At 36.5% G+C, this 22,751-nt stretch overlaps 1 protein-coding gene across 1 annotated transcript in view; it reads right to left on the reverse strand.

Annotated features, from left to right (window-relative positions):
- The window catches only part of AIDA (axin interactor, dorsalization associated), a 43,738-nt gene that overhangs the window by 11,006 nt on the left and 9,981 nt on the right, over window positions 1-22,751 (reverse strand). Inside the window, exons 3-6 of the mRNA XM_030868364.3 lie at window positions 17,019-17,072; window positions 16,553-16,607; window positions 11,268-11,331; window positions 10,921-11,027 (exon numbers count right to left, since the gene is read on the reverse strand). Coding sequence (XP_030724224.1) covers window positions 10,921-11,027; window positions 11,268-11,331; window positions 16,553-16,607; window positions 17,019-17,072 — 280 coding nt within the window. The remainder of the gene's footprint in view (window positions 1-10,920; window positions 11,028-11,267; window positions 11,332-16,552; window positions 16,608-17,018; window positions 17,073-22,751) is intronic.

Consider the following 22,751-nt stretch of genomic DNA (forward strand, 5'->3'; position numbering starts at 1 on the left):
AGGCTCTAGGCGTGCGGGCTTCAGTAGTTGTGGCTCGCGGGCTCTAGAGTGCAGGCTCAATAGTTGTGGCCCACAGGCTTGGTTGCTCTGCAGCATGTGGGATCTTCCCGGACCAGGGCTCAAACCCGTGTCCCCTGAATTGGCAGGTGGATTCTTAACCACTGGACTACCAGGAAGCCCCTCTCTTACTATTTCTAATTATTTACCTATAGGCGCTTTTGCATGTTCTACACACATATTCATAAAATCTACAAATAATTTTTATCTTTTACTTCTGTTTTTGGTCCTAGTGCACTGATGAAAAGAGGACATAGTAGGCACTATGTCTTGTTATTGATCTGAAAAGGAATGCTTCAAGTATGATTTTGGCTCAAAGCATCCCTTAGAGAACACCCAGAGAACTGTTCTGTTCTCAGTCTGCTAGAATTTTAAAAAATCACGAAGAGCTTTAGAATTTAAACCTTTCTGCATCTATTCAGAGGATTATGAGATTTTCCTCCTTAATCTGCTAATGTGAATTGCCTTGACATATTTTACTTATTGAACAATATGTTCTGAAAAATCATCAGTTCATGGAGATTTTCCTTATTATTATCTATAGTATTCTACAGTATTATTCAGCTAACCTACATATGGCAGTTAGGTTGTTTCTAATATTTTATTATTACAGATTACACCATAATAAACAACCTGGCACATATGCAAATATTTTCTTCATATTCTTAGAGGTGTATCTTGAGAATAAATTCCTAGAAGTGAGATTGCTGGGCCTAAGAGTAAATGTGTACTTCTGATGTTATCGTTAAATATTGCTGAATTCCCCTCCAAAGGGACTGTACTATTTTGTATTCCTACCAGTGATGAATGAGCATCTGTCACAGCCTAAGCAACAGTAGTTTTAATTTGCATGTCTCCTATTATAAGTTGAGTATCTTTTCATATGTTTAAGGGCTATTTGTACATCTTTGTGTGTCTGTATGTACGTGTGTACTGTCTGTTCATGTCTTTTGCCCAGTCTTTTAATGTGCTTGTTGGTTTTTGTTGTTGCAACTTAAAATTTTTATTTATATATTAAGGATGTTAGCCCCTTGTCTTTTTTACTTGGACTATGGCTTTCTTTCTTTGACAGTCAAAAGGTAATTTCTTATCCAATATTCAAAGTCAATGATATGAGACTATGTTTTTCCCAAGTGAACATTAAAACTGGTTTCTACCTTTGGATGAATCAGTTCATAATCTATAACTGTCTAGCTCTTTTAGTTGAAATGAATGAATGGGATGACATTTCTTTCCTCATTACCAACAAACCTTTTTGCCTCAGACTACACTAAAATCTAATCTAACCACTAAATATATTTCTAACAATTCAATATAAAGGCAGTGATTTGAAGCTGCAAGTTAATTTATTCAGCTTCATTATTCTATAATTCAAGGTAGTATGAAAACATTCCATCATGAAGGTTCAGTTTCACCCTCATTACACCTATTAAAGAGCATCTGCAAGCTGACAATAAAATGAAGACGACAAATGATTTAAAAAGGTGAATATTCAAGGTATTTCATGATGGTTTCCAACGTGCTCTCTCCCTGTATGACCAACTCCTACACACTCGGAGTCTCAGTTCAGGCTAGATTCCCTGTGCTGAACTCCCTTAGCCTTCTTTTTTTTGCTTATCCATAACACACTGTGCACATCTCTAACCATAATTATGTACTGTTGGCTTTGTCTTGTTGACTACATAGTAAGCTTCTTGAAAGACAAATCTGGGTAACCACTCATTTTTTTTATTATTTGGCATTAGTAATAAACAGATCCTTTTTGAGTTAATGTATTGTTGAATAAATAAATGAATTTCACAGCTCTAAAGGTTATATTATGTTCTAGTAAACAAATGGCTAGATAATATATATATTATATATGTATCGATGCACTGTCTTATATGACATGTGCGTGAAAGAAGATAAAATACTAGCATAATACCATACCACCTGCAGCTCCTGGGTTAGATGAGAAAGGTAGCATGTTTATGTACCAAAGGTAAAACCATATGATAATCAGAAATCAAAGCACTACATTAAAAGAAGATTTCTAAATGAACAATTAAAATATTCAACTATATAAAGTAACAGGAGAACAAGCAACTACACTTGTAAAACTTGAAGACTATAATCAGGATAAGAAAAGAAATGATCATACATGATCTGGTATAGACTAAGCTTTTCCAGCTAGAATAATCTGCTATTAAATCTAGAGCAAGGATCAAAAATAACAAATGTTCTTCTATGTGGTAGCACTGCATAAACAACAGATAATCAATGCTTACAGAACACTTAACTACGTGCCAGGCAATGTTCTAACTTTATATGTGTCAACTCATTTAATCCTCACAATAATTCTATGATATAGGTGTTAATGTCAGTCCCATTTAGTTAGCAGAAGGTGAAAACTGGGGCACAGAAAAGTTAGGTAACTTGTCCATTATCACACAGCAATCTGACCCTAGAGTCCATGCTTCTAACTGCCATGTCCCATTTGCCACTTTTGTAATTTAATTGTCCACAAAGCCTAAAAAGGACCTGCAGGATAATCTGCGTCTCAAGGTCCTTAACGTAAGTCCCCTTGCCATGTAACATACATGCTCACAGGCTCTGGGGATTGGAATATGGATGTCTTCGGGGAGCCATACAGGTAACTGCCTAAACCAGGATTTCTCAACCAGGTTTCCGCAGAATCCTAGGGGTGTGCTGGAGCTATGGCTAGGAGCTCCACAAAAGACAGTGATTAAGAAGGAATAAACGCCACCTGAACTTTGTGCACTGAGCAATGCGTGTTCACTGTGAGGGCCAGAGACTGGGCAGTCCCTACAGCAACTCTATTATTGGTCTTTGAGTCTCATATGGCAATGGGCAGTAGGACCACGTTCATCTGGTTGGATCCATTTTTAGTTTTTCATGCGAGAAAGGGGCAGCCACTGGCAGCTGGTAAGCTCTACAGCGCATGGAGGAAGGCCGCCTGGTGCTGTCAGCCTCTTCTGATTTACCTGCCCTACCTCCCCAGTGTACCACCAACTGGAGCAAACATGTCCTACTGCTGTCAAAGAAAACTGGGGGGAATTATTTGATTCAATGTGGCTTCTGAAGAAGAGGTACAAGCTAGGAGAGGAGGATTCCAAACCTAAGCCTACAGATGATTCTGATAAGGTAACAAAAACGAATCACAAGCTCCAGGGTCATTTTACTGCACTAGGGCAATAGGGGACACACCAAAGTCCACCTTGATGATGAAAACTATTTATCAATATGTTGTATTTGGACCAGTAATCCAAGTTGTCCTATTCCATAGTGCATCAACTGTAGAAGACAATTTATGAACGCAGCTATGGCTCCACAAACATAAAAAACATCACTTAACTACAAATCACAACCATTGACAAGGTGCTAATATTTTGAGGTTCTAATAGCCATTTAAAATAAACAGAGTAAAGGGAACCTTCTTACACTGTTGGTGGGAATGTAAATTGATACAGCCACTATGGAGAACAGTATGGAGATTCCTTAAAAAACTAAAAATAGAACTACCATACGACCCAGCAATCACACTACTGGGCATATACCCTGAGAAAACCATAATTCAAAAAGAGTCATGTACCAAAATGTTCACTGCAGCTCTATTTACAATAGCCAGGAGATGGAAGCAACCTAATGTCCATCATCGGATGAATGGATAAAGAAGATGTGGCACATATATACAATGGAATATTACTCAGCCATAAAAAGAAATGAAATTGAGTTATTTGTAGTGAGGTGGATGGACCTAGAGTCTGTCATACAGAGTGAAGTAAGTCAGAAAGAGAAAAACAAATACCATATGCTAACACATATATATGGTATCTAAAAAAAAATGGTTCTGAAGAACCTAGGGGCAGAAGCAGAGGAGCAGCTGCAGTCCTCGTCCTTCACCTACAACTCCTCTGTTCCAAGGGAAGCTGATAACACTGCAGAACCTACCGTAAGGAGGATCTCCTCACGTGGACTGGTTGGTTCTCTGTAATGGGGCCAAGACACTCTGGAAGAGAGAGATTTCGGAGAACCAGACTAGGAATGGACCGCCAGCCCAGAGACCAGGAGTCTGCGTGTTAAGTCCACAGAAGAAAACAGAGGTTACATGGAAACTGAAGTCAATGAAATCCTTTAAGACCCTGTCCTCACATGATTTTTCTTCCTGGTCTATAATGAAAAATGGCATGATGGTCTTTGTTCCAAAACAGTAGTATATCATCACCTAGACAAGACTCCTAAAGAGGCAATGACTTTTTGGATAATTACTGAGAATTATCTCTTTTGAAAACCCTGTGATTTGAGTTTGCTTATTAAGTAACTTTATTTGCTTGACGTTTTATGTGATATTGTACAGATGTTCCCACGGGTGTTGGTTCTAAAATAAGAGGTGAGTTGGTCCTTATTTTGCCTTAGTGCTTCGGAAATTAAACATCACTAACAAGGAGTATATTAATTTTTTATCCACACTTACAGCAGAGTTCAGTCAGGTGTCCAAAATGTAGACTAAGCAATATCATATATATGTGATAATACATATAATCTTGTTAGTTTTCATTGCTTTAAATTTGTAATACTTGTAACTAAACTCACAGATCTAGTACTATTGACACAGATTCTCTGTCATCCAAATTTCTTTCTTTTTTTTAATTAATTAATTTATTTAGGCTGTACCGGGTCTCAGTTGTGGCATGTGGGCTTCTTAGTTGCAGCATACGGGTTTCCTAGTTGCGGCATGCAAACTCTTAGTTGCAGCATGCATGCACGATCTAGTTCCCCAACCAGGGATCAAACCCAGGCCCCCTGCATTGGGAGCACGGAGTCTTACCCACTGGACCACCAGGGAAATCCCTGTCATCCAATATTTTTTAAGTGCACATTTCTTTGTGCTGCTAAAGCATGATTAAAAAAAAAAAGGACATACATGATAATACTTTGCATTTAAGTAGCATTTTTTTTTCTTTCAAGAAAAATACTTTAGTTATTCTGGGATAATTTTAAACACGATTTAAGATAATGATATTGTTCAAACCAGCCACAGTATTTGGTAGATAGGTAACATATTAAATGTGTCTTCAAATTCTGGCAATAGATAATCTTTGCAACTGACATTGCGGGTAGATAAAAAGTTATGGAGGGACCATTTATTTGTTTTGAAATACTGAGTTCAATTTGGAGGTAGAAATTGTGGTAAAACATTAAAATACACATACAAGTTCTCCTAGTAAGTAATTTATTGTCTAGCAGTTGAGGAAAATGGGTTCCTCTAAGCTTTCACGAAAAAGAGTTTGAAAAACTGTTAAGATGTTTGTTCGTGTTTAAAACTGCTTTAAAAGTTTGAAAAAAATCTTAGGGGCCATTATCATTTAAATAATATTGTATCTAGGTCTATGAAATTAAAATTATAGCTGATTGAAGTTGTTTGCGTACATAAAGAGTATATCAGTGTCACTATCACATTTTGGAAAAAAAATTAATAAACACACATCCACAAAGTCTAGGAGTCAGTGGGCATGTGCTTCATGTAGAAATGCTAGGTTAAAAAGGGCAATCCATCATTCCCTACAGCAAGCAAGGGAGAGTTCCCCACAGGTGTCTGAGTTGCAAGGTTGAATTGCCAGAGTACTTTCAAGAAAGAGGAGGCCAGATGTTGCCGGGTGCTTTGAAGATGAGGGCTGCAGGAGGTAGCATACTTAACAGACATTTCATATGAACCAGTCTCTGCAAAGCTCTGAAGAAAACCCTTTAACTTCAAGTGACAGGATTCTTGGATTTAAAAGAAAAAGAATTAACTTTAAAAGGAAATCCTGAAATATTTCCACGACTGCTTGGGCTTGAGAGAGAGAAAAAATATAAATAAGTCTTACATCTTATTAAAAACCAGCCTGGAGAACAAGAGAACAAAATCAAAGAGTATTTTCCTTCCCTTTACATACTAATAAATGCCTGGATGAGGAACACTTTCTCTGATTCCTCTGCACAGCCTGAGAACTTGAGACTTTGGGAGAAGAAAAAGAACTTGGCGAGCTGTGGTCTAACCGTACCCTTGAGATGAGATTCACCGCTGTGCTCCTAGGCATGCTCTGGATTTCCGTGAAGGAAGGATGCCCTGATAGTCATAGGAAAGCAATGAACATTTTGCTGCAATTTTCAACTTCTTATATGTGTGAGCAAGAAAAAACTTCATTTCAGCTGAAAATGAAATTCATGTTTGCTTATTTCTCAAGTTCAACTCAGAATTGAGTACTTGTGCAGGAAAACCCAAGCACAGGTTTCACGCTGAAGAGGTAAATTTCATTCTTTATTTTCAGTTTCAAAAATAAACATGTTTTATGCATATTTAAGCCTATATAAGAGCTCAAAACACCAACACATTTGTATAATTTTGAACCTGCTAAGCCTATGTTTGAATTTAATCACGTCATTCAGTAAAAAAATGTTTTTTTAAATCTTGAAAATTGTGTCTTGGCTATTTTTTTATTCATATTTCTTGGGCTTATGATTTTAAGAGCTTTATATTCAGCAATGTCAATACATTTTTAGGCCATAAAAAACACGTTATAAATTTATATCCTTGATTTAAATGAAATCTACCAAGCCTATCTTTAGAAGAATTAAATCCTACTTTGGCTTAATCCAATTATTTAACAAAAATTTATGATGTTTGCCGTATGAGTTTTTTAAATTTTGAAGAGGAAAAAGATTAATATCAAAAAAGGTAAGATAATATCTACCTCTCCCCCTCCCCCCATTAAAGGCTGGCTAAAAAGGCGCTTTCGGTTTTAAATGGGAAAAAACGATTCTGGGTCCTACCACATCTGCACACCATACCTTATTCCTCATCAGCCCCACAGTGGTGCTGGTTACAGACCTGTAGGCGTTTGTCAGCACGCATAAACCTGCACACTAAAAAGGGTGAATGTTGTATATGTAAGTGACACCTCAATAAACGTGACTTTCAAAAAAAGTCACAACAAACTTACAATTCAGTAACTTATATAAAAACAAAGATAATAAATTAAAAGTCACAACAATTCCCAGAACTATCTTGCCACCAAATGCAAACACAGCCTAGGCATAACTAAAATCTTGGATTCTCTCAGAATAACAAGGGAAATAAAACGTTTCCTGCTTTACAGTTAAGTTAAAGGTTAAATGTCATCTTGTTATTTTGATGATGTCAATGAATACAATTTTACGAGTCATTTTTTAATGACACCTATAGGTCGTGGACAATAATGACCCCAAACTAAAAACAGCTAATTAAACTACATGTACTCGTTCAAAAAAGAAATTCAGAGAATAGAAGGGTTCAGTAAGCCTTCTGTACCTCTGAAATGAAATATCACAATGCTATATCAGTTTACAAAAATCTATTCAGTTTGGGCTTACTCTTACATAGCAAATGGATTTAATTTATGGAAGAAGTTTCTTTTCAACTCAGCAACCTGAACCTCATAAAAACCTTGATCTGTATGTTTCATGGCTTACATCATCTGCTTTAAAGATCTTGTTTGCTACAGAAGTACAGCAAGTGAGCAAACAACCAAGTCAGATAGAAATTTATAGTACTGGAAGCTACGGCAATGATAATATGTGGTTTGCAAAGGGAATAACAACTATTCAGTTAGTAAAACAGCGAGATAATTTCTCTCACCATCTCAGCAATTTTGAAATTTCCTACATATATGACAAAAACAAGAAAAATACATCTCTCTTTTCATAAAGCAAGGTACATTAGGAATAATGCCCTATACCAAAGAAACATTATTAACAATAAGAGCTACCATCTACAGTAATTGTCCCAATAATCCTATAGTGTAGGTATTGTTATCTCCATTGAAAGATGATGATGATGAGAATAATCACCTCACTAATATTCAGCATGTGACAGGTACTGTGCTAAAAGCTTTATAAGCTGTACCTTGTTTAGTCTTCACAGGAACCTTATGAGTAGGCATGATTATCATCCCATTTTATAAATAAAGAAATTGAGGTTAAACTGGTTTAAGAATAGGTGCAACTAGTAATGGACAGAGATTAGACTCAAGCCCAGTGTCTGTTGGTTCAAGTCTATGTTGCTCCAACTCCATAATGCCTCCTCCCCAAGGGGCATTATAAACACTGGAATATCACTATTATTACTGTAGTACTTTATTGCACTTCACAGATATCTCATTTTTTACAAATGGAACATCTGTGGTAACCCTGTGTCAAGCAAGCAAGCCAGTCTACTGGCGCCATTTTTCTGACAGCATTTGTTCACTTTGTGTCTCTTTTGTCACATTTGGATAATTCTTGCAATATTTCAAACTTTTTCATTATTGTTACAGTGATCTGTGATCAGTGATCTTTGATGTTACCATTGGAACCACAGATGTGGTGGAAATAGCAAGAGAACTAGAATTAGAAGTGGAGCCGGAAGATGTGACTGAATTGCTGCCATCTCATAAAACTTTAACAGATGAGGAATTGCTTCGTACAGATGAGCAAAGAAAGTGGTTTCTTGAGATGGAATCTACTCCTGGTGAAGATGCTGTGAAGATTGTTAAAATGGCAACAAAAAATTTAGACCATTACATAGACTTAGTTGATAGACAGTGGCAAGGTTTGAGAGACTTGACTCCAATTTTGAGAGAAGTTCTACTATGGATGAAGTGCCATTAAATAGCACTGCATGCTAGAGAGAAACTGTGAAAGGAAGAGTCAACCTCGGTGGCAAACTTCACTGTGCTCTGATTTTAAGAAGGTGCCACAGCTGCCCCAACCTTCTGCGACCACCACCCTGATCAGTCAGAGCCAACGTTAGACAAAACTCTCCACCAGCAAGAAGGTTACAACTAGCTGAAGGTTCAGATGAGGGCTAGCATTTTTTTAACAATAAAGTTTTTTTCTTTTTTTAATATTTGTTTATTTATTTATTTCTGGCTGTGTTGGGTCTTGGCTGTGGCACACGGGCTCCTCTCTAGTTGTGAAGCGTGGTTTCCAGAGCGTGCAGGCTCAGTAGTTGCAGTGTGTGGGCTCCAGAGCGTGTGGGCTATGTAGTTGCAGCACATGAGCTCTCTAGTTGTGGCACATGGGCTCAGTAGTTGCAGCGCGTGGGCTTAGCTGCCCCACGGCATGTGGGATCTTAGTTCCCTGACCAGGGATCGAACCCGAGTCCCCTGCGCTGGAAGGCAGTTTCTTAACCACTGGACCACCAAGGAAGTCCCAGCAATAAAGTATTTTTTTAATTAAAGTATGTACCTTGTTTTTTTAGACATAATGCTATCACACACTTAACAGACTATACAGTGTACACGTAACTTTTATATGTACTGGGAAACCAATACATCTGTGTGACTTGCTTTCTTGCAATACTCACTTTATTGCGGTGGTCTGGAACCAAACCTGCAGCATCTCCAAAGTCTGCCTGTACTTTTATTACCAAGAAAGTTATCAGGATAATACATAAATTGTATCTAGCTGTATTTTAAAGCTTCTGGCGTCTATTTTAAAATACATCACAATATATCAGCATAGTACACTAAAGTGAACTATTATAGTTTACCAGAAATGAAAACTGTGTCCTGTATAAGAACAGAACAGAGTAAAACAGTAATTGGGAGAGGCAAGAAATTTATCCAGGGTGGCTGCCTAGGTTACTGACAGAGAGGGAAGATCTTCTGTAAACAAAAAAGCCTTGCCATACGTTATTTGCTTTCCTAAAACAAGATGGGAAGAAAAGGGCATTTGCTTTGTATTCATTCTCCCTGGGTCCAGTTTTTTTTTTTTTTTAAATAAATTTATTTATTTATTTTTGGCTGTGTTGGGTCTTTGTTTCTGTGCAAGGGCTTTCTCTAGTTGCGGCGAGCGGGGGCCACTCTTCATCGTGGTGTGCGGGCCTCTCACTATCGCGGCCTCTCTTGTTGCGGAGCACAGGTTCCAGACGCGCAGGCTCAGTAGTTGTGGCTCATGGGCCCAGTTGCTCCGCGGCATGTGGGATCTTCCCAGACCAGGGCTCGAACCCGTGTCCCCTGCAGTGGCAGGCGGATTCTCAACCACTGCGCCACCAGGAGAGCCCCTGGGTCCAGTTTTAATGACCACAATTTGATTAATTAAAGAAGTACTTACAAAAGTGTACAGAAAAGAGTTAACATAGCAGGTCTGAGATTGTTACTCTTAGAAAGGCCTGAGTACAAGGTAGACCCCTGACTAGAGTCTGGGAATCTGGATTTTGGGAGGGTTCCTACTATCCCCTGATAAGAATAGTCACTGTGCCTAAGTTATTTTTACAAACAACATGGTTTATGCTGAATTATCTGCTTTCCTTCTAGGAGTCTGGAATTTTGGTCAGTGCTAGGCAGAGGGTGTCTATGTGATCAGCTGCCAGTAACAGCTCTGGGCATGGAGTCTCTAATGTGCATCCTGCTTCCCTAGTGGACACTTCACGTGTGTCATTACAATCTGTCACTAGAGGAATCAAGCACAAGCTATGTGACTCCACTGCAAAAGGACTCTTGGAAGCTTGCACCTGGTTTCCTCCAGACTTTGCTCATGCACCTTTTCCCTTTGCTGACTTTGTTTTTGTATTCTTTCTCTGGAATAAATCACAGCTGTGAGTACAATCACATGCTGAGTCCTGTGAGTCCTCCTACTGAATCTCCAAACGCAAAGGTGGTCTTTTGAACCCCAAAACAGATAGTAAGATACTTTCAGACTATACTTATAAAACAGCTACTGCCCAAAACACGACCATTTGCTTAAGATTGGCATGAACCCTGGAGAGGTTTTACTCTCTACTAGCAAATACCAAAATAAGTTCCAAACACCTTGACCTTGTATTGAGTTAAGTAATGTATATTTTTAACAAGTGATACTCACCGGGAACTCTAGCAGGAAAGGCATCAGGAGACCCTGCTCCAGCACCACCCTCTTCTTCATCTTCTTCAAATTCCAAATTCTCTTCTTCACCAGGTGCTAAAATTCTTCTACATGCAAAAGGACAGAGAAAAGAGTGAGCTACAAAACTAAATATACTAGAGAAGCCTCATAGCTACTCATTTCCTAGGTAAGATGTTGATATAAAAAATGCTGACATAAAATGTTAATGTTACTACTAATGATATCAGTATACCAACATTGATATAAAACATCCAGAATCTCTGAAAAACAGGTATAAAATAAGATGATAGAATAAGAAGACAAATATTGGTGCTTATTTATTTTACCTTAAGGGGACAGGCTGAACATCAAATGGGAATTCTTTATTATATGTAAGAATATTCTTTAGGACTAGAATAAAAAGAGAAAGACGTATGAATTATCTCATGAATCAAAATAAACAATTTTATTGTCAATGACTGATTTTTAGTCAATTTTACTATGCCTATTAATACTTTTTTAAAAATTCCCAATCTTATCATCATCCAGAGCCATAAACCATTGACTATCTTAGCAAAATGAAAATATCCGTACTCCAAGTACCAGTAATTTCAGAGTATTGTTAGACCTCCAAGGAGAGTTACTTCTAGAGTCTCAGAGTCCTTATGGAAAATGAACCCCAAAATAGTTCTATGTACAAAGTCCTAGGTGAGACATGGGGCACCAGAGAAGAGAGTAACTCCTCCCTGGAGTATTTAAATTAAAAGATTGGTGTCAAAGATGACCAATGAGAGGGACATGAGCATATCTTATTCTATGTCCTGATGAAACTTCCCCTCAACTCCATAAAACTGGTAAAGTTTATAGTAGTGAGGTTATAATTCTCATACGTATTTTACCATAGTTTATTACAAATGTGTAATATATACATACATATATGTGCATATATTCTTACATACACACACACACAAACACAAAGAGGGATTTATCCTCAAGAGAAGTCTTCAAACAACATGGTACCACCTCCTGTATTATGGTTGTGGTCAATGACTATATCCTGGCATGTAAACTTAAAGAGAGGTGCTATATGTAACTTAGTGCTTCATATCTGGTCTTATGGATTCCCAGTAACTCCCTGCAACTATATGAAGGTGAAGTAATAGCATTAATTGGGCAACCCAAAATATTTCTATGATTTTATACTCAACTTATTCAGTCTCTCTAAGTTTGGAGTCCTGCAGTTGAGAGCTAAAATAGGTATGGATGTTGTCATCCCCAAAAAGGAAATCCCTGTGTACAGGTTGCAATTATATGCCTTACTCCAATCGGAGTTGGATGTGTTTATCAGACTTCTTCTAACATATGCACTCCTACTAAGCCCTTCGGGGAGAGAAGTCTGAGACTTGGGTCTAGATTCTCACTCATTCTTATTCTCGCTCCCTCTCCAACTCTTACCCTCATTCTTCCTCTCTTTTTCTTATCCTCAACAAACGTGCACTGAGTGCTAAAGATATGGCAGTGATAGAGACAGAGGGTTCTTGCCCTCATATGTGGATCTTAGACCCTAGTCAGGAAAAGCAGACAATAATAAGGCAACAAATAAACAAGATAATGTTAAGACTGCAATTAGTGTAATGAAGGACACAGAGGATGCTTGTGTACATGGAATAGAGGGATAACTTCAGCTGAGGTGAACAGGGCAGGCCTCTCAAACCTGAATTACTAGAAGACATTTGAGCCATGAGCTGGATGAGAGGAAATGTCCACAAGCAGCTCTGGGGCAAGGGCTCTCCAAGAATTAGAGAACAAGCTAGAGCAACAACAAAGGCTCTGGGGCAGGAGCTTGTTCAAGGAGTAGAATGGACTGTAGAGCTAAAGTCTGATAAGCAAGGGGGAAGTAGCAAAAGCTCTGAAATCAGATCTTAGCCCTACAAGGATGTTAATGACTTGAGCATTCACATAACTACTCTGAATCTCCGTTTCCCCAGTTCTATCCTTCCCAGACTGCTGAGAAAATTAAATTAAATAACACAGTATATGACATTGCATGGGAACATTTAAAGTACCATAAAAGTATATGTCTACATTATTATATGGTAATTTATTTCTCCATAGTTTTCCCTATCTGGCTGACTAGAATCCTATTGTTTCAGATCTCACTAAGAAGGACTATTTTTAAAATTATAAGACTATCCTCTCTAAACTTGGTGCATGAATGCTCCTTGTAAGCTATTCATTCAACTCAAATATCAATTAATTCATCAGTCCCCAACCTTTTTGGCATCAGGGACCGGTTTCATGGAAGACAATTTTTCCACAGACCGTGGGTGAGGGAGGGGGGATGGTTCAGGTGGTAATGCGAGCGATGGGGAGCGACGGGGAGCGATGGGAAGCGGCAGATGAAGCCTCGCTCCCTCACCGCTGGCCACTCACGTCCTGCTGTGAAGCCCGGTTCCTCACAGGCCGCAGATCAATACTGGTCTGCGGCCCAGGGGTTGGGGACCCCTGAATTAATCACTTACACAGTATTATGCTAGATACTGAGAACAGGGAATGGGTGACAAAAAAAAAAAAGATCATGTATATCCATATCAGAAATGATCACATTTTAATAATAAAAAGGAAAAATCAAACCTTAAAATATGTACAAAACAACATCAGTGAGAAAGTTGAAAATCATATTAGTCATTAAGAATATCTTAAATTTGTATTATAATAGAAGAATTAAACAGTATTTTCTTTCCTTAGGCATCAATGCTTTGAAAAGGAAATGTCTGTTTTGCAGTAATAGCCTCTCCTTTATTTTGTATTTATAAGTATAGAGTATATCAGATATTTAATTTGTGTGAATAACTTTGGGAGAAAAATAACAGCTCCTTTCTCCCTTTCTGTAAATGTAAGATAGGTTTCCATTTTCACCAACTATGGAATAACAGGGATTCTAACGTCCTTTTAAAATAGGGTTCTACATAAATTTTACATAGGATTTTTCTTCTGACACTAATATTGATATTTTAGGAGAATTTAGAGAAGAGAGAAGCAAGTTTATAATTCCATGGAAGGTATTATCATGAGCATGGAGTCTACCACCATTGGGGACTAACTGGCTCATCCAGTAGAAATCACACACACAGGCCCACCCTCTACTGGTAAGAACTCAGCATTCTCAGCCTGCTGTCATGGAGCAGGCCCTGCAACCTCCTGAAGCTGACACTCTAAAAATCTCACAGACACACACCCCAGATGTATTCTTCTTTTGTGGCTGACATTTTTCATTTTTGTGGTAGGCAAAAATGAGCAAGTGCTTCCCATCTGAAAGGTTATTTTTTTAATTATGTGAGAAGATTCCCTGAAGACATTCAACCTAAAAATCTGCCGAGTTCATACTATAGGCAGAGCGTTGAATGAGGCTCTGTGGGGAAAATACAGAGGCTATTCACAATCTTGAGGAGAGAAATAAATATAAGTGAGAAAAATACACGGAAGACTACAATGGGGGCTATAAAAAGTGCTCCTAGAAAGGACATGAAGTAGAGTTTAATTATGGCTAGGGAAAGCACGGAAAGCTTTCAGAGAAAGGTGGGATTTCTTCGGGGCCTTCAAAGATGAATTAATGGAAGGGAACTTCACAGTTTATGGGGTTGTCACGGGGGACCAAGTTTGAGTAAGAAGTAGTCTGCTACTAAGGATTAACGTAAGAAAATCAAGTAACTAGTACTTTCAAGATCTTAGTTTTAGTATGAATTTCAGACAGGATTATATTTTTAAAACTTTGAAGGAAAAATACATTAGCAAAATAAACCAACTAGGACTAACATGTTGAAAGACACAGTCATTCATTAATTTTCCTTTCCTTAACATTCTTAGAAGAGGCAGAGGTCAGCTTGACTAAGAACACTGAATCTGAAATATAGTCAAACACCAATTTATAGAAAATGTTTAATTCTGATAAAATAATTAACTCATAACAAGTGCCTAGATTTTATAAATTCAAAATTAATTACAGAGCATATCCTACTGAGATACAATATACACATTTATGTTCCTTTTAGAGGCAACAGCAAATTAAAATCATCTAAAAAAATAATAAGTACCAGGAAGGGAGAAGTCCAAACGAGAAGCACTATATAAATTCAAACTATAACAAAATGAATCCCAATAATACTCTTTCCTTTCCATTCCCACACCAAATCTTAAAAAAAAACAAAAACAAATAAACAAAGTAGAAGACTAATGCAGATTTTAGTCCAATCTTCCACTAAGATATGGGCCAAAAATCTCTCAGGAACTTGACCTGAAGAACCATGATATTTAGGGTTGATGCCAATACTGCACCATTCCAAGTATTAATAACAGAGTGCAGTGGTAGGAATGCAGGCTTTGAGATCACTTAGAACCCTGGTCAAAATCCGGTTCTGGCATTTACAAGCTGTAAGATCACGGGCAAGTGTCAGTAAGCAAAATGCCGTTGAGACGATTTATCTGAGTGCTTGGCATACTGCTGCTACTCGAAAAAATGGCAACCGTTATTACCAACGAGAAAGTCTATGAGGCCATAGGAGGAATAACTGAGCGAGTCTATGGAAAGAGATAATAAACATCTGAGTATAAGCGTTTACAAACTTTACAGTCACCCTACATACCTAACAGGTTCTTAAGTTTTATTTGGAAACAAACTGAAAAGAAATGGAAAATAGTGACTAGGTAAGGATCCCAAATCCAAATTATTCTTATCATTTAAAAGTGAACGTTATGATTTTCTTTAGAAACATTATACGACTCAGACATCCCAACTGCAGCTGAAATCTTTTTTTTAAAGCCATCAATGTGCTTTTCTTAAAATAATCTTATATATAGCCAGTTGCAAAAGACCATACATTATATGATTCCATTTATACAAAATGTTCAGAACAGGCAAATTTATAGAGACAAAAAGTAGATTAGTGGTTGCCTAGGGCTGGGAATTGGGGGAAGCTGGAGGGAAATGACTGAATGCTAACGGATAAAGGGTTTCTTTATGGGGTGATAAAAATGTCCTAAAATTGACTGTTGGTGATATTCAATACTTGTGCCCTTGCTTATATTTCAAACATTTCCTCTAAGAGAACATTCATTTGAACCAGCAAAAAAGCTTCATCTAGCAGCAACCTAACCACCAAAATATTTGAAGGAATTGTTTACCTCAAAAAAACTTTCAGGAAGGAAAATGAGGACAACAAGGAAATATTTTATAGAGCAGATCAAACAGCTGGACTGCAGTTTTCAGTGACATGCTGTATAAATAAGCATCAATGACTATAACTTTATATTCTCCAGTAGACTCTACTGTAAATGTTTACCAAAGTAATTTAATTATAGTCTTATTAAAGAGATTAAAACAAAATAAAGGCTAAAACAGATAGATGAGGTACGACATAGAATCAAATAATTTTTCATATTCTATAATGAAAGTGAACCAAAGAATAATTACTATAAATATTATAGGAATTATAAAAGCACAAAAAAATTACATAGGACTAGATATTAACAGAAATGACTCAAATCAGCATCTCTGCTAAATAACCTTAATATCCATAACAGCTCAAATATTTTTCTAAAGGAGTATCACTAAAAAATATAAAACAAAACTTACTTGGTTCTAGCTTCTTCAGATCCTCCAGTTTAAATTCTTCTTGGGACTGTGTGGACTGAATTTAAAACATGCGCATTACATATTTTTATTACAAAGATTTCACTGCACCCTATGTCTTTTAAGTGGTTGACGACATATTCAAAAAGTAGCCAAAATAAATGAATCTATTTCTTGCTTTCAGGGTAAAAAAAAAAAAAAAAATTCCAAACTGGTTTTTGTTTTTGTGTTTTTTGGAACATTCAGGCTAAAAATAACAGAAAAAAAATTGAAGTCATATCTTTCATTTTTACAGTTTATATAATATGAACTAAATCTTTTAATATGAGTTTAACCCATGAATTCTTACTGTTATAAAACCTTTGTGAGACGATACTGCTTTTGGCATGAATGCTAATATTTTATCAGAATAGTTCACAATAATTTCTTTTCCTTATATTAAAAAGTTGGAGGGGGGGAACCTATTTACCTGTAAAGCTGCACTTCGTAATTCCAAGCATGTTGCAATTTTGCCTATGGTTTTCTGAAGGAAAAAGAAAAAGCTATAAATACCAAATATATCATAACTGTTAGCTGTCCAAATCATCAAGTTAATTTTCATTGATAAGCAATCTATAATTTTAAAAAATAAGTTAAATTTTACTTCTTTTAGCATCTTGCAGACTTTGGAGATGAGAAACAGGAGGTAAAGGGCTGGGATCGGGCAGAGAAGGTGAGTATATATTCGCTCCTAACCTAATGTGCCACAACCAATTTTAAATCAAGTTTGCTTTGATGATAGCTTTAGATGTGATTTAAAGGGCAATGAAAAGGACTTCAAGCATCTTCCCTAAGCTTTACCTTTTCTTCTTCTCCATAAAGTCTGATATTCACTAAAAGACTTAAAAACAAAAATATCTGAAAGTTAGCACAGTGGTATAATTTAATTTTGACTCAAATCCAATCTTGACTTGTTCAATTAAATATATAAACAATACTAAGCAGAATCAATACTTGTGATAAATGGTGGTAAATTTTACAGTCAGATCTGAGCTATAAAATGGATACAAGTGATAAGGCGTAGTCCCTGTCTTTAATAAGCTCATGTTTCTATTATACAAGACACATTCAGAATCACTGTAACATAAAGCAGAGGCACTTGATTCTATAGGGCTTCAGCGAACTAAGCGGTAATATGTCCTGGAGAAACAGGACAAGAATCGGAATTAGGATTCAAGCCCCAGTGACTGGGAGGATTTCTAAAACTAACGTACTAGGAAAACTGTCATGGTTCGTCTGAAGTCCCAAACTGAAGCAGGGGGAGAAAGGTTTGAAATGTGAAATGCGTGTGTTGGGGGAGGGAGGTCATTATAAAGGGGACCTTCTAGGACCAGCTGCAAAATCTGTTATTACTTTAGCAATAAATCATACAGATAGTTTCTGGACAGAAGAATGACTATCAGATTTGCCCTTTAAGAAGACCGCTGTGTGGGCTTCCCTGATGGCGCAGTGGTTCAGAGTCTGCCTGCCGATGCAGGGGACACGGGTTCGTGCCCCGGTCTGGGAGGATCCCACGTGCCGCGGAGCGGCTGGGCCCGTGAGAGGCCCGCGTACCGCAAAACAAAACAAAACAAAGAAGACTGTTGTGATAACAGTATCCATAGGGTGAAGGAGAAAAGGGAAAAGAATAAAGGTAAGATCAATCAGGTTATTTCAACTGTCTATGTAAACAGTAATCAGAACAAGAACATGAATGACTAGGGTTGAAATGAAAAGGAGGAGACCCATAGAACAAATATGTGCACGAGCAGGCAGCAGCTGGATTATGCCCATCAAGACTTTTAAATCCTTCCTAATAAAAAGGAATAAATCCTGACAATAAAAGTGAATATATATGTACAATATTTGCAATGCCTTCACAAAAAAAATATTCTGGAAAAGAAAAGGATGTTTTTCTATACATACTGACGACCTGCAAAAGTTTAGTCAATTAGATTTGGTGGTTTTCTCTTTCATCAATTTTCTTTGGAAGATAAATGAGGAGCAAAGAGGAGTAACAACTATCGTCCTGGTACCTGGCACCCAGGCTAGATGGCACTACGCAATTATCATGTGGACCATAAACAGCTGGGATAGTTCACAAAATAAAACACTAATTCTACAAATAACAAATGCTAGAGAGGGTGTGGAGAAAAGGGAACCCTCCTACACTGTTGGTAGGAATGTAAATTGGTGCAGCCACTATGGAAAACAGTATGGAGGTTCCTTAAAAAACTAAAAATAGGGTTGCCATATGATCCAGCAATCCCACCCCTAGGCATATATCTGGAGAAAACTATAATTAGAAAAGATACATGCACCCCAATGTTCACAGCAGCACTATTCACAATAGCCAAGACACAGAAGCAAGGTAAATAAATGTCCATCAACAGATGAATGGATAAAGAAGATGTGGTATATGTATATACAATGGAATACTCCTCAGCCATAAAAAAGAATGAAATAATGCCATTTGCAGCAATATGGATGGGCCTAGAGATTATCATACTAAGTGAAGTAAGTCAGAAAGAGAAAGACAAACACCATACGATATCACTTATGGAATCTAAAATATGACACAAATGAACTTATTTATGAAACAGAAACAGACTCACAGACATAGAAAACAAACTTATGGTTACCAAAGGTGAAAGGGGGAAGAATAAATTAGGAGCTGGGGATTAGCAGACACAAAGTACTATATGTAAAACAGATAAACAATAAGGTCCTACTGTATAGCACAGGGAACTATATTCAGTATCCTGTTATAAACCATAATGGGAAAGAATATGAAAAAGAATATGTATATATTGATATATATATCAATATGTATAACTGAATCACTTTGCTATACACCAGAAGCTAACACAACATTGTAAATCAAGTATACTTCAATAAAAAAATTTTTTTAATTTAAAAATATATAAATAAATAAACCACGACTGAGCAAAAGACATGACTCTTGGTCAAGGAACAAGTAACAATATTTAACTATCTCCACAATCTTTAAAAATTTCTTTTAATCTTAATATAAAAGTTTAGAAAACGTCAAATTTTATTTTGAAATTTTACATTTAAATATTATATTTAATAGAACTGCTGCAAAAGGAATCCAGATACTCAGATTTATTTACCCTCTGAAAGAGCTGTTGTGGAGGAACCAGCAACAATCTTTTCTACATAAAACCTAATAACCTCAGATCATTGTTCACATATATCACTCAAATCTGACAAAACTAGTAAATAATTTTAAATATAAATATAATTATATAGTAATAGCTAACAACTATTGAGCAGTTACTAAATGACAGACTCTGCTAAGTGATTTACACACATTACGTCATTTAATCCTGACTACAACCCTATGAGTTAGATACAACTATTTTATAGATGTGAAAACAGAAGACAGGTTAAGCAACTTGCCCTGGACATCAGTGTATTCTATACAATAGCAATATATACAACAAAGTAATATACTTATTTTAATACCATTTGGCCATACTTTTTATGTTCTTTAAAAAATGGTTTTGAAAAAGGGTTGTCTGTATTAAGGGACATGTACCAGTGAGTAAGTCTTTAAAAATACTAGCTAACTCCTTTTCCTTCTTTACTATACAATCCATCTGATTTGATGTTTTTAACATTTAAGGTAAAATGTAGTTTAACAACTATAAGTCCACTAATAATCTATTTTAAATTTAAATATTTCTTCACGTTAAGCAGAAGCAACAGTTTTTTACACAGAATCTACTGAACTATGGCAAAATACCAATAAGCATTATTCATAACTATTTTAAGGGACCACACCCAACATCAGTATTAAAAAAGGAGTGAAACACTATCATTTTCAGCTGTAGCAAAACATGCAGCATTTATTGATGTCAAAATCAAGTGCTTGCTACTGTAATTATTTCAACTTTCTTAGAAAGAAATGGTTCAGAAAAATTATTAAGAAGCACAAAGTCATATGTGTCAGAATATAAATATTGACTATTAACTAATACACATTAAGACTAAGCACTCAAAGTGAAGTTTAATTTTAGAAAGATTTAAATAATTAGCACTTCATTCAAATTAACTGCTTATACCTACTGTGGTATAGAAATGGAAAATGTCATTTTCAGAATACTGGCTACTTTACTTTGTCACTTGCTAGGGAAATGGACAACTCAAAAAGAGCGGTGAAAGGAAAAGATGAAATAGAAATATACAAATAAAGAGCAAAAGTAATTTTGCTAAAACATATCAAGGAAAAATAGGTTGAAAAAATACACATTGTTAAAGTAGTAGAGTCTCAATCCAGACTTAATTTTTTACATTTAGACAGCCAGCCATCTACTCTTCAGATGGTGGGGGTGGGGAGGAAAGAAAGGAAGAGAGGGAGGCGGCAGTGGAAAGTGGGGACCTATAAAATGTAAAACAAGCATATAGTGCTGGAATTCTCATTACCACTAAATTTGATTCAAAACAGGGAAAAACTTTCTAAGCATCATGAGACAGGATGTTCTAGTCTGTCCAGAAACTTACATGAGAAAATCTACTACACCAAAGCAGGGAATTCAACGGAATGAAAGCTTTTGCCAGCTCTTTTTTGGCTACTAAACCCTGTTGTTATAATGACAAAACTATTAAGAAATGAAATGAAAGCTATGTCAACTGATCATGAGGGAACATCAAATAAGAATTATAAACTTGCTTTTTTTTCCACCAGAAATCTTTGAGAATATTTTGAATAGAAAAGCCATATGAAGATTTTTTACCATCAACTAATAAACTTTAGAGAGATCAGTAGCTCTGCTTTAGAGTTCTTCAGATTTAAAATAAATATTGTGAAGATATATATGTTATTCTCTAAAAAAATAGGATTCCTCTAATCTTAAAATAATAATCATATACAAATAAATATCAATAACTTAAGATCTAACAAAGCATTTATTCATCAAATATTTTTGAAATCTTACTGTGAACTAACAGTAGAAAGCTTCATAAAGAAAGCACTTTAGAAATATAGTGGTTTTTAAAAATCTTCTTTCAAAGTTCCACAAATTATTAAATGGTTGGCATAATTCTAAAACTTGTCACTGCTACAAAAACATTTAAAATAGTAAAAGCATAAAGAATATAATTCCAAATAGAAAACATATAGAACAATTTTGCTTAGAATAATGTAAGGAACATTCTCCATTTTCCTCTTTTAAGGAAAACACAATCGAATTTCTTCTCCTTTGGCTTACATGCCAGGTCTGGCATTCAATTAATTTTGCAGACCTAACAATTGGTTTCAAAATTTCCCATAACATGTTCTTTAGATCCAATGAAATATTATAAAGGGAGGAGGAGGGAGACTTTCAAAAGCCAACAAATCTGAGAAATACTCCATTACCCAAACTCTTTAAAACTCCAACATACACATTAACATACTAAAAGCCCTGACAAGTCACAAACTCTGTTCATATAACATCTATTAATTTTTCAGAGTCAATGTTCTCCAGATAATGCCTGGGAAATCTTTGTTTTTCTAATCATTTATTAACTTAGAGCCTCTAAGTTTTTCCTTATGTGACATTGAAATAAGGCCTACAATGTCAATATGAGGTTTCTGGCCCATTGTGAATGTTTCACCTGTATTTTTAAAGAAATTTTTTTTAAAGAATTTGTAAATACATACGACTTGCCTTATATTCATAATGTAGTACAGAGTGATTTGGGGGTCCTTCTCCAAGCCCAAGGAATAGGGAGGCAGGCACAACCTCTCTCTGCAGTCACTACTGGCAGCCACATTTGCCTCCTAAGCAGGTTTATAAATAATAAATACCTCAGAAATCAGGCCTCGAGGAGGGGAGGAGGAACAGACTACCTCAAAGGTAGAGGTCATTTGAAGATTTAGGGATACGTTTCAAGATCATTTAGGGTTATCTAATCCCTCATTTCATACATAAGGAAATTAAGGCCCAGAGACAGAGACTGGATTCAAGACCAAGTCTTCTGACTCTACATCTCAGGCTCATTCCTTTAGGTCATGGTGCCTCCTGGGCCTTGTGGAGGGTGAGATCTGTGTAAGCTGAAAAAAGACAGCAGCCGGGTGCCTACTAAGAACAGCTATAAATTAAAGATTGAATACACAGCACTGTCAAACACTCCAGCTTCATCCTTAGAAAGTTAAAGAAAATTAAGAAAAAGCTAA

Source organism: Globicephala melas, chromosome 1, assembly GCF_963455315.2.
Source record: "Globicephala melas chromosome 1, mGloMel1.2, whole genome shotgun sequence".
NCBI classification, from domain to species: Eukaryota; Metazoa; Chordata; class Mammalia; order Artiodactyla; family Delphinidae; genus Globicephala; species Globicephala melas.